Source organism: Mercenaria mercenaria, chromosome 13 (genome assembly GCF_021730395.1).
Source record: "Mercenaria mercenaria strain notata chromosome 13, MADL_Memer_1, whole genome shotgun sequence".
Classification (NCBI taxonomy): Eukaryota; Metazoa; Mollusca; class Bivalvia; order Venerida; family Veneridae; genus Mercenaria; species Mercenaria mercenaria.
The window spans coordinates 44,150,928-44,163,138 of record NC_069373.1 but is presented as its reverse complement, the minus strand read 5'-3'; the positions used below and the strand labels follow the sequence as shown (position 1 = coordinate 44,163,138).

The following is a 12,211-nucleotide window of genomic DNA, read 5'->3' as shown; positions in this document are numbered from 1 at the left end:
TTGGCTTTACCCCCTTTATTATTATTTCTGCGAAAACAATAGACTTTTAAAATCAGATTTTTTTGCCAAAACTCGGGGAAGGGGAGTTGGGAATTCGCAAAGCATACACTGCACCATTCTCAAAGTTGAGGCGAACCCAGCCCCCTCCGTTGCCCCGCTAGTCTGAATTACCTGCCCCTATACTGCTACGTAAAGTGGTGGACTATCAGTACACGCCGGCAACCAGCTAGGGTACTACGCCTATGACTTCTTCAGCGGCATTAATTGCTCATTACAACAAAATAAAACTGAGTTAATTTGAAGTAAAAAATTATGGAAATGTTGCACTCTATAATGTTTAATCAAGCATATTAATCCTTTCAAATTCGCTTTATTACACTACCTAATAAATTATTAATGATGTTTTTAAAAGAATGACAACAACATATTAAACAAAGTTATTCATAATTATGAAAGAGAAAAATGCCGACCCAAGAAAGGCCAAGATAAGCCGAACAAGATCCATTGGTAACAAAGAAATTCAATCCTGCGTTTGCGGGTTAGGTCGTAATGATTTTGATAATATTATTGATGATCAGTATGGGGCAAAATAGTTCACTCAGAAATTTTGAACAAAACATTCACATTGTTAAGACATTGCAAAATGAAAAGAAGACCCGTCTCAACTCTCGTTATTTTATTTTAGCATTCGTACAGGAACAATATAAAGAATGGCCAGTATATTTATACTAGTATATTATTAGGCCGATTGTGCAATGGAACTCGCAACAATGGTTAAGTACCTATGTTCCCTAAACAATCAGCAAATCTCAGTATGTTATTCTGTTACTTCTCAGTTTTAATTTTCATCTAGTAAATTCACACTGAGTGCTTTTCGAGACATTGTGCCAGTAATGTATCCCTCCCCACGCCCCCCGCAACAGCAACAAAAAAAACTTGTTTGGAAAAGCAACAACAACAACAAAACTCACTGGCACCATTGTTTTAATAAAATATGAATTTTCCTTATAAGAGAACTGGCGACGATTTGTGGAATAAAAGTGTCAAAATCTGTACCATACTGCGGGTTTATAATTGGGCAGCGGGGCAGCATCTGGACCTCTTGGTTGTTGGTTTAAACATATTTTATTTGTTCAAGTCATTACATGAATAATATACAATAACTGTGATACGGTAATTGGACAGAAATCTAATTAGCTTACGGCTGTCCTTTTCACAATAAAAAATGTACCACCGGAATCCTCATTGCGTTACTTTTTGTCACCCACAAGATTATAGAATTTTTATCGGTAAAAAGGTGGTCACATTGTGCCTCCGTATATTTCTTTGAAGGCTCGGTAGATTTTCATGTCGGCTTTGGCTAAAAATTAAGTGGTCAGTAAAACAAATCAGTTATTGAATTTGTTAGTGCCCACGCCTCTACCTCCAACGGAAATATGTGGAGTCAGCAAGATAAATATGGACACTCGACTAACGTCTCGCCTCTTCACACCTCCCCACTCCCACCTATATAATATTATCAAACTACGGTGACTGATTGTTCCGCATATTTTCGAGTCTGATCCGCGGTGTTCTCTGAATATATTAGGATCAGCACATCACATTAGAAGATCATTAGTTTTTGCTAAGATTCCTACGAAAATCAAGTTTCATGTAGTTCTGGGACAAACTGCGTATGAAAAGATTTGGAATCATTGTCTTACCCTTATATGATCGTAAGAGACTACTAACAGGGTCCCCACTCTGCTTTGTCGTATCTCTGTGATTCTACCATGTATAAAATTTTTGATTACATGCCACATATTTTTTATTTCCAGTTGAACAAGGTTTGAAGTCGTAACTTTTTGTCTTGTTTAGAGCCATATAACCTGCACTGTGTTGGTGAGCTGCAAAATCAAAATCAAATCAGAAAAATCTCAGTTGTAATGAATTACATTCGTAAGTTCTGTCAAGCTTGTTCACGAATTCACTCATAAGTTTGTAAACATCGAATTTTACAGAAAAATCCTCTTGTTTGATTTGTCACAAGTGAATGTATTTATTTGTTCAGGATCACAAGGTCTTCTAAAAGAACATTAATCATGATACCGTTTTTTATGTGTATGTGTATTGGGAATGTATTCTTGTATGGACACCATACGTATAAAGGTTGAACATGATACAGAATATAGTTTTTGATGAAACAGCACGTAACAAAATTCTTGTCCCGCTCCTTTAACAGTTGATGATCTAATAAAATATACTTTAGTAAAACGGTTCCATGTTTACGCCGGTCTTCATATGTGAAAGTCTTCATATGTGAAAAAGAATTAAATGTATTTCTATATTGCGTTTTGTTATGAAAAAGACGTTATGAATATCATAACTTTTTCCTGCGCGGATTTTATTTTCATTTTTTTCGTATTTCCCAAGACAGATACAGGCGTCATTTGGAATGGACATAACCAGTTAGTACTGTCATAGCAAGTAAAAATGTAGGATCGCTCATCCATCTTATATATTTTGGCCAACTAAAGTGAATTTTTTTATCCTCATTTCTGTTCTCATTTTTTCCCCAAAAAAAACAACAACAACACAAAAACAAAACAAACATAAACATTTAAAATATTTGGAACATGAAAGAATCAATAGATACGTGTACAACGATCTGCAGCTCGATACGTATGTAACAACTATGGTCAAACAAGCAGTGTTACCTAAATGCTTAATTTTTTTTAAGATCTCAACTGGCAATCCCTTGAACAACGCCGCATCAAAAATTCCCTTATTATATTTTTAAAAATAAATTCTATTGTAGTTCTTTTTAACTTTGCACCTAATGAGCTTACTCATCTTTTAACAATCTGTCCCAGACAAGCGCCTCCAAATTATAATCAGAATTGATTGTTGGGCAGTACACAGTAGATGTAGCTAGACTAGATGTTTATTAATTCTTCTTGAAAACATAGCCAAGTAGGTCAAATGTACACTTTTATGAACAGCTTATAGTTTTTGCCTTTTAGTATGGTTAAAATATGTGCTGTAGACATAAATATATGGTAAGATTATTAAACAAACATGCATGTAGAGCATGTATGTCTTAACGAAGGGAGGTAATTGTAGCTGCATGAAATTCGTTTACAATTAATTTTATAACTTAATGCAACTCTTGTCCAGCGTGGTTATTTTATTTTTTGTATAATTTATATAAAATTGTAAAATACATCCCATATGTTGAAAGTTTTTATATAGGGTGCTTCTACTAAGCATATATTTACAAAAAAAAAAACAACTATCTTTTTCATTTTCGGCTTACACGTATTTGGTCACGTGATCTTTCCTTCAAAAGAGACACTTCCGTCTACACTGCCGGCAGGACAAGCACAATAAGTTTTAGCTAAGTTTGTGACTGAAAATTTAATTGAATAAGGGGTAAACCCCTATTAACAAGATGGGAAGTAAGTATTTTATTTATTTAAGTCAGTATTTGCATGTTTTTTTCAATAAATTTGCTTTTGAATGACAGTTTCAAATGCACCGGGTGCCACGTCGGCCATTTACCTTGGAGAATCAAGTGGGTGGGGTGACAGTAAATTGTAGATTTTGAATGAAAATTCAGCAAGATCATCAGATCAGAATATTGATTTGTATGTTTAATAGTGGTTCAATACTACGACAAAAAAATTCTAAGGTTTATTTTATGTTAACACAAGATGATACATCGAAAAAATGAATGTTGATTCATATTTCAGTATTGTTTAACATTACTTTATTGATGAGGTTGTGATGGAAAACCAATTCTTTTCATTTCAGTCAAATTTTTAGAGTTTATCAAGCCATTCTGTGCAGTGCTGCCAGAAATCGCTAAACCAGACAGAAAGGTATAATGGATTTTCAATACATAAGGTCATAATATTCACTTGATACTGTATCACGATCAGAAATTGTAGGGTATATGTTTTGGTGCACAATTTATGACTGATAATGCTAACATTATACATAGAAACATACAAGAATATTAAATTTAAAGCATATATGTTTTGAAATCATTCCCTATTAAATGTGTTAAATCTGTTATGGTGATAATTTGTGAAGTATGTATACCTTAACAACTTTAAGTTTAATGAGGAAACATACTCCAGTAATTTCAAAGTAGGGTGAAGAAGATTTAATCAATAAAAAAACATCATCTAATATGATAACATTGTATGTGAAGAAAGTTACCTATATTCAATGAAATTGAATATTACACTAACAGGGATTAAAATTTATATATGTTCATATTCGCCAAACTCTCTTAACTTCTGAAAGGCAGAATATGTAATATGTGTTTTAAGGCAGAAACTGATTTTGAAATGCAACAGTTAAAAATCTTTTTAAGTGGCTGACAAGAGGCAGTAATGTATACAGTTACATAGACGGGAAATAATTGGAACACTCCTTTCATTGAACAGTGCTTCAACCATTTCTGTCATGCGCAGTAAAGAAACAATAAGAAAAGTTTAATTTCTGCTCACTTCGCTGTAACTTTTAATGTTCTTTCAAGGTTTTTTATTGGGAATGTCTTTTGAATAAAAATTATTCACATAACAACGGACACTAAATGTCTCCAAGGTACTTTTTGGTTTGGGCATGTTTTGACCTACACCCTACAGGATAAAGTGAAAAGCTGAAAAAAAACTCAATATCATATATATTAAGGAGGTAAAACTTAATACACTTTGTTTGCTTTAAAAGTTCAATGGTATTGAATTATATATAATCTGATTTCAGATCCAGTTCAGAGAGAAAGTATTATGGACAGCTATAACTTTATTTATTTTCCTGGTATGTTGTCAGATACCGTTGTTTGGTATCATGTCCTCGGACTCAGCAGATCCTTTCTACTGGCAGAGAGTTATCCTTGCTTCAAGTAGAGGTAATACATATTCTTTTAAATTTAAGTTGAGCCTTTGCAAGTACTCTAGACCCTTTGGCTTGTTAGAAAACAAGATTTTGTGTGGTTTGTTAAAATCTTAGGCTTGATAATAATAGTATATATTAAATTTATGTGATATGTTGACTTGAAACATTAATATATACTGTACATTTCTTCACGGTCCAAGTCAATCACTGTAAAATCATCAGTATTTGTTTGGGACTAGTTTTCTTGGATTTTATTGTTTGATAAATCCGAAAAATATAATCCCAACAAACCATTAAAATTCCAGTCCATTTTGAAGTTCATGGACACACAAAAACTTCTGTTTTTGTCAAAACATTGAAATTGCATTCCCACTATTAATGGATTTTATTTTCTTGTTTAGGAACATTGATGGAGCTTGGTATCTCTCCTATCGTAACATCAGGGCTTATCATGCAGTTGCTTGCTGGTGCTAAAATTATTGAAGTTGGCGATACCCCAAAAGACAGAGCTCTCTTCAATGGTGCACAGAAATGTAAGTATAAATAGTATAATGCTAGTGGAATGGCCAAAATGTGTTATAAAAATGCTGTTGCTCTTAAGAAGTTAATTGACTTAAACTTAGATTTAATGGGAAATAAAATATCTTCTGTTGTAGGAAAGTATTCACTAGAGATGTATGTAGAGGTGTTGTAAAGAGGTTTAACCATATATGTAGAGCGCTACTTTAAGTTGCTTGCTTCGACGTGAATTGGGTTGTTCATATTTTTTTATTCCCTTGCTTGTCGTAAAGGATATCGTCTTAAGTAGCTACATTATATTTAAATGACCCCATACTATCTGATAAAAATGTTGCTAAGATGCCTATACATTGCAAATACAGAAAATACAAAAAATATCTTATTTTCAGTGTTTGGTATGGTGATCACAGTTGGTCAGTCTATTGTATATGTGATGACTGGCATGTATGGAGACCCAGCAGAGGTTGGAGCTGGTGTCTGTCTTCTCATCATCATTCAGGTAGATAGTTTTAATTTAATTCCGAAGAGGTGGAATTTTTGTGTTAAATGGTAGATTTTATTAATTTCAAGATCAAAATTTTAAATCCATGAATTCCTGTCGTGATATTTTTTGCTGGCAAAAAAGATTTCATGGTATGGTTAGAAAATTGCAAGTCTTGAAATGTATATTTTAACACCAGGTTTTTAATACATTAATACAATTCTATATTGCAGTTGTTTGTGGCAGGATTGATCGTGTTGCTGTTAGATGAACTGTTACAAAAAGGTTACGGTCTAGGCTCTGGTATCTCACTGTTTATAGCTACAAACATCTGTGAGACCATTGTCTGGAAAGCATTTAGTCCTGCAACAGTTAACACAGGAAGAGGTAGGTCATTCATTTCAATATATATGCCGAGTCATCATTTTCTCTGGGTTTCTGTAATGTTTAAAACAATTTGATTCTTTATAATACTGCATTTTGGTACAATGCAGAGCTTTTTCACTATATAGCAAAGGCAGATAAGGCTTCTTCACAATTATAAAATAGCTATATTACAATTAAAAAACAACCACTTCACTACTGAAAAAAACCACAGAAATCAGATTGACTCGTCCACAGAATCCAATGATTTGAATTGATGATTTCATAGTATCTGCATGTGGCAATGAGATTTTCTGCGATTATGGTGCTTTGCATTCACTTCCAATATGATTTAGTGAATCAACAGTTAAAAATTAAATGTTTTGCCAGTCTGACTACCAGAAAACGATCTAAAAGGTTATTTAAAAGAAAAATATTTCCACAGTTCAAATACAAAAATCTTCAAAACATAAATGATTGTGCTGATTAGAACCAGAATTGTGCTTGTTTTTTCTCAAACAAAAGGGCAACAGTGTGACATAACTTTGTTTGGTGACGTTAAACCTGATAAAAACAAAAAAAATTAAAGCAGTTGGTAAATTTATGTTTGACTATTTTTTTCAAAACTAAGGTTTACAATGAATGGTGTATTTCATACAACAATGAGGTAGTCCAGTTGAGCATCAAGTCTTCATGAATTGAATTTTTCAGGAACGGAGTTCGAAGGAGCCATCATAGCATTGTTCCATCTGTTGGCAACCAAGCAAGACAAGGTCCGAGGTTTAAGAGAGGCTTTCTACAGACAGAACCTGCCCAACTTGATGAACCTTCTTGCTACAGTGTTTGTGTTTGGGGTCGTCATATACTTCCAGGTAAAGTCTTACCCATTTCGTCCTTTTTTTGTTGTGGTAAGAGTGATTGTTGAGAAGAATCGATACTGAAAACTTTGTATTGAGTCAAACTTTAAGATGCATTTATTTGTTGAAAACCTCTTTATACAGGTTGAAAGTTGATTTAGAGACAACTATTATACCAGGGTGTTTGGAATTGAAATAAAATATGTTAAGTTATATGTGCTGGTAAAGCCAGAATGCAAAAATGTTAATGAAAGTGAAATAAAAAGCCATTTGACTTTACTATCCCTTTAGGTAAGAAAAGGGATGTTGAAGAAATACTACATTGAACATGGATTAATTACTGCTTTATGCAATGCTCATGAATAAACAAAGTTGAATTTACTCAAAGATGCATTTCTTTTGTGTTGTAGGGATTCCGTGTGGATCTTCCAATCAAATCAGCTCGCTACCGTGGACAGTACAGCTCGTACCCTATCAAACTGTTCTATACATCAAACATACCAATTATTCTACAGAGTGCACTTGTCTCAAACTTATACGTTATTTCACAGGTAAGATAGATTCTTTATATGATGAAAATTTTGAAATTTTATTCATTAGCAGTACTGGGTAAAGTACAAGGCTATGAATAGATAGGCTGAAGATTGAATCCCTGAGCTTTATATGTTTTTAATGACGATTTGACAGAGCATACCGGTAGTTTGTCTGAAGTCATTTTTCCTCAACTCTTAGTCCTAAAGAGAAGTTGTCAGTTACTTGCAGAGAACAAGTCAGTACCTACAGGTAAAGAATTCAGGGAAACCATCTTAAGTTGACTGAACACCTTTGTGTATCTTAAATACTATTGAGAAAAAACACTAGTTAAACATAATCTAACTTTAGATATTCGAAATAATTTGTTTGGATATACTCCTATTTTGTTTCATACATTGCAAAAAAAGGATTTAGCCACATTAAGGCACCAAGATGGTTTATGCAGTCAGTTCTGTTATTTGTCTGTAGTATATTAACATATAAATTTTTCTTTTCAGATGTTAGCCACAAAATTCCATGGAAATTTCTTCATAAACTTGTTAGGAGTTTGGGCTGTAAGTATCTATTGTTCATATATGCTTTAATAGTTGAAGCTTTATATTTGCTTTGCAAATAGCTGGCTTTAGGCCTCGGCTTGTATTTATCAAGGTTTAAAGTATGAAACTATTTGAAACGATAAATATTCTTTTTGCTCTTGCATTGTTGAATATGTTTTGATTGCTAGGAAACTTCGCATGAATCACCATGGTTCGAACTGCCCTAAACTGTTGTGTTGTGGTAATCAAAATTTCTCCTGAACCAGTCCTCCAGCTGGCTTTTGGAATGCCGGTCGTTCTTATCATGTGCCCTTCCATGTCTGAAATAATGCAAGGCTTGCAAGCTATAGTCTTCCTGTACTATTAAGTAGGAAACCTGCTATATGATGTAAACTCAGTTGGTATGACTCAAAAACACAACAAAAAGAACAGAAAACTGTCTTGTGGTACAGAAGCTCGGGGAGTATAAATGTTTGTATTATATTTACAGGATGTAAACAGTGGAGGCCCAGCAAGATCTTACCCTGTTGGTGGTCTTTGTTACTATTTGTCACCTCCGGAAACGTTAGGACATGTAGCAGAAGATCCTATACACGCTGTACTCTATATCATATTTATGTTGGGATCTTGTGCATTCTTCTCAAAGACCTGGATTGAAGTGTCCGGTTCCAGTGCAAAGGATGTAAGTACTTTGTTTTAGTTAAAAAAACATGCCCATCTGATAAGCTCAGTAGGTAATCAACAGATCTAGAGTTTTGAATGTGGCATATAGTATTTCCCTGAAAATTTGTCTGAAGTTAATAGTCATTATCCACCAGTCATGTGGGCAGTTGCCAGTTACATGCAGAGAACGAACCAGTACTGGTACTGAATCCAGGAAAACTGATTCTGGTTACATAACTAAAACTGTTTAAAACGGCGTTAAATGTTAAATCCTTTCCCTGGCTTTGTGATTCAGTTGTTTTTCGTAAACAGACCATCCGATCTATATAGAGTTTCATAATTTTCATATACTGTTTTTGGCTGTTAAAAATGTATGGCAGTTTTAATAACTAAAGGAAAAGGATGTCCTTCTTAAAAATAGAGAGAAAAAAGGTAATTTTTTCAAGAAAAACATCTGTTCTGAACTTCGTGTTTCATATACTAGCATAAAAAAAACAAACAACTTTTTGTGAATTTTGCTCAACATTTATGGCCATCTTTGTCCACTTTTGAATTCATAGGTATTCATTTTGAACATATATCTTAGATAGGAGTTGAGCAACATCATTTTACTAAAGATTTTCAAAAACATACATATTCTTAAACAATATACCTGAAACATGCAGTTTAAACTTGGGCATTAAATTTTTATGTGTAAAGATCTCAAGTTTTTATATATTTAAACATTTTATGTTTAATTTCAGGTAGCAAAACAGCTCAAAGATCAGCAGATGGTGATGAGGGGTCACAGAGAAACCTCAATGATCAAAGAGTTGAATCGTTATATCCCTACTGCTGCAGCTTTTGGTGGTCTTTGTATAGGAGCTCTCTCTGTCATGGCTGACTTTATGGGTATGTAATTTACGTAAATGAGTGAAATTTCTTGAAAAAAATGCTATGATAATAATAAAATGTACAAAAAAAGATCTGTTTTGTGAATCCGAAATTGCACCGGTCTTGATGGCTGAATTGGGAGGCTTTTCCCTATTCAGTCAAGAGCTTAAGAATTTGTTTGAAATTGTATTATTTTTGACACGTGTTTCTTGAAAGTCAACATATTCTTCAAGAAAAACAAATCGGTCTTGAGGATCAGGAAGTTTATTAGAACAGTAGTTATAAACCGGGGATTTTTTTTTTGCCTGAAACAAAGCTGTGAAAGAAATCTGAAAATATATATTTGTAAATTACTCCTAAGTACTAGTTTGATTTTGAGCTAAAAACAGAGAGGAGACTTGAGATGTATGATGAATGGGCAACTAAAGACATTTCTTGTTCTACTATTTTCAGGTGCTATTGGCAGTGGTACAGGAATTTTACTGGCTGTAACCATCATCTACCAATACTTCGAAATCTTTGTGAAAGAACAGAGTGAAATGGGAGGAATGAGCACCCTTCTCTTTTAAACATGACAGTTGTAGAAAATATGTGCAGTATACATGCGGAAATTGTGTAGAAATTGCAGATGTTTGTGTATCTGAGGAATATGTCTTCATCTTGAAAAGGCTTGGCTGGTTGTTAGAAAAAATGTTTTACAGAATGGTGTTGATAAGGTTGTCGGTGTATGAATTAATGCCAGTGTTTTCATTACTCTATAAATTTTTGGTTATTTCTCATTATATGCATCTATAAATAGACCATTTTGTCCTTGTATCCACATTGAGCATGTAAAATACTGTACAACGTTTCTTCAGTATATTCAACTACATGGTGTAAGTTTGCATTTCTCTACAATAAGGACTGAATTAAAAGTGATTTAGCAGAAATTTGAGTCCACAATGGAGGGTTAACCGGGCAAATGAATATTTTGCCGAATAACTTTGGAGATTCCTTTTAATGGGAGTAGCTGCAAAATTAAATTGTACTGATAAATCTATGGTAATGAAATCATTTATGTTGATTGGCAGAATGGATGTTTATGTCACAATTTCCAGCATCATTTACACACACTCATGAATGTTTTAAATTGAGAATTAGAGTATATGTATATATGAATTTATTATGAAAGACAGCTAATTGCCAAATGTAATGAATTGAATTTACACTGTTCAGAAATTTTTAAGAATATATTCACTTTGAAACCACCTCAGAATGCGAAATGACTATTTATTGCCATTGTTAAAACACATTTAGATTGTCAAGAAAACTTTATGAAGATGTTTTCATTCCATTTATTTGTGCTATTTATTTTCCTAATGTTTATGACAAGGAAGTACCTATATTGATTTGAATCAAAAGTGTGACAAATGTAGGCTGATCATGAAGATCACAGAAAATTCATTGTGAATTTGCTATCACAAGATAAATCTAGTCAACATTTCTTAAATGGTTACAGATTTTATCTTTTATCAAGTGTTTGACAAGTATTAAGTCATAAATTTTCGCAACTGTTGACATTTTACCCCAAATCCAAATTAAGAGGAAATACTGCTTTTTAAATGGCCCTTAGCAGTCTTTGAAGTCGGTAATACATTCAAAAACTCATTGACAGATCTGGTTCACAATCATTGTTTTCCTGTCATGAAACCCCTTTTAGTCCCTAAGGGGCACTGTCGAATTTGACAGGTTAAATTGATCTTTGGTCATTTATAGTAGTCAGTAGGTTTAGATGTTTATCAAGAGATAGTTGAAAAGATGAAACAGATATATTTATTAGAATGTGTTTATCTGTTAACAGCAGTTCAGTAAATGTTTCGTGTATAGGTAAATGTTTTATCGTGTAATAAAGTCCTGAAAATGGTACTGGTTTTATACAATATTAGTGAAAAAAAATTAAATAAAATTGTTAAAATAAACTATTATCTTGTTATTAACTCTATATGTATTAGTCAGTAAACCATGCTTTTGGTACAGGTGAACTATCAGTCACTTTAAAACAAGGGGTCATCACCTGTATTCCAAAAGGAAATAAAGACAAACAATATATAAAAAATTGGCGTCCAATATCACTATTGAATGTATAGTATAAAATTGCATCCGCAAGTATTGCCCAACGTTTAAAACTAGTGTTACATAAATTGATTAGTGAAGACCAGACAGGCTTTTTACCAGGCAGGTATATAGGAGACAACATAAGGTTAATCTATGCCATAATGTACTTTACAGAAAAAAATAATATACCTGGCATGCTTTTACTACTGGATTTTGCTACCGCTTTTGACTCTCTGTCATGGTCATACATGTATAAAACTCTGAAATTATTTAATTTTGGTGAATATTTTATCAAGTGGATTGAGCTTTTCTAGAATGATACTCAATTCTGTGTTATTATAAACGGTCATCTTTCAGATTGGTACCATATTCACCGTGGATGTCGTCTGGGGGACCCGCTGTCCCCG

General features: G+C 33.3%; 1 protein-coding gene across 1 annotated transcript; it reads left to right on the top strand.

Moving 5' to 3' along the window:
• The first annotated feature begins 3,280 nt into the window (after positions 1–3,280).
• On the top strand, positions 3,281–11,668 carry LOC123528853 (protein transport protein Sec61 subunit alpha). Its single transcript, XM_053521669.1, has 12 exons — positions 3,281–3,437; positions 3,793–3,860; positions 4,753–4,897; positions 5,286–5,417; positions 5,793–5,902; positions 6,118–6,271; positions 6,959–7,119; positions 7,515–7,655; positions 8,136–8,192; positions 8,665–8,856; positions 9,581–9,728; positions 10,164–11,668. The coding sequence occupies exons 1-12, from the start codon at positions 3,431–3,433 to the stop codon at positions 10,277–10,279; spliced, it is 1,431 nt and encodes a 476-aa protein (XP_053377644.1). The 5' UTR covers positions 3,281–3,430; the 3' UTR covers positions 10,280–11,668.
• Positions 11,669–12,211: the final 543 nt, after the last annotated feature.

Bases quoted from the DNA above. Each gene is read 5' to 3' on its own strand.
- LOC123528853 (XM_053521669.1), top strand. The intron at 5,418-5,792 runs GTAAGTATAAAT...TCTTATTTTCAG, and splicing joins CTTCAATGGTGCACAGAAAT to TGTTTGGTATGGTGATCACA. The intron at 7,656-8,135 runs GTAAGATAGATT...TTTTCTTTTCAG, and splicing joins ACTTATACGTTATTTCACAG to ATGTTAGCCACAAAATTCCA.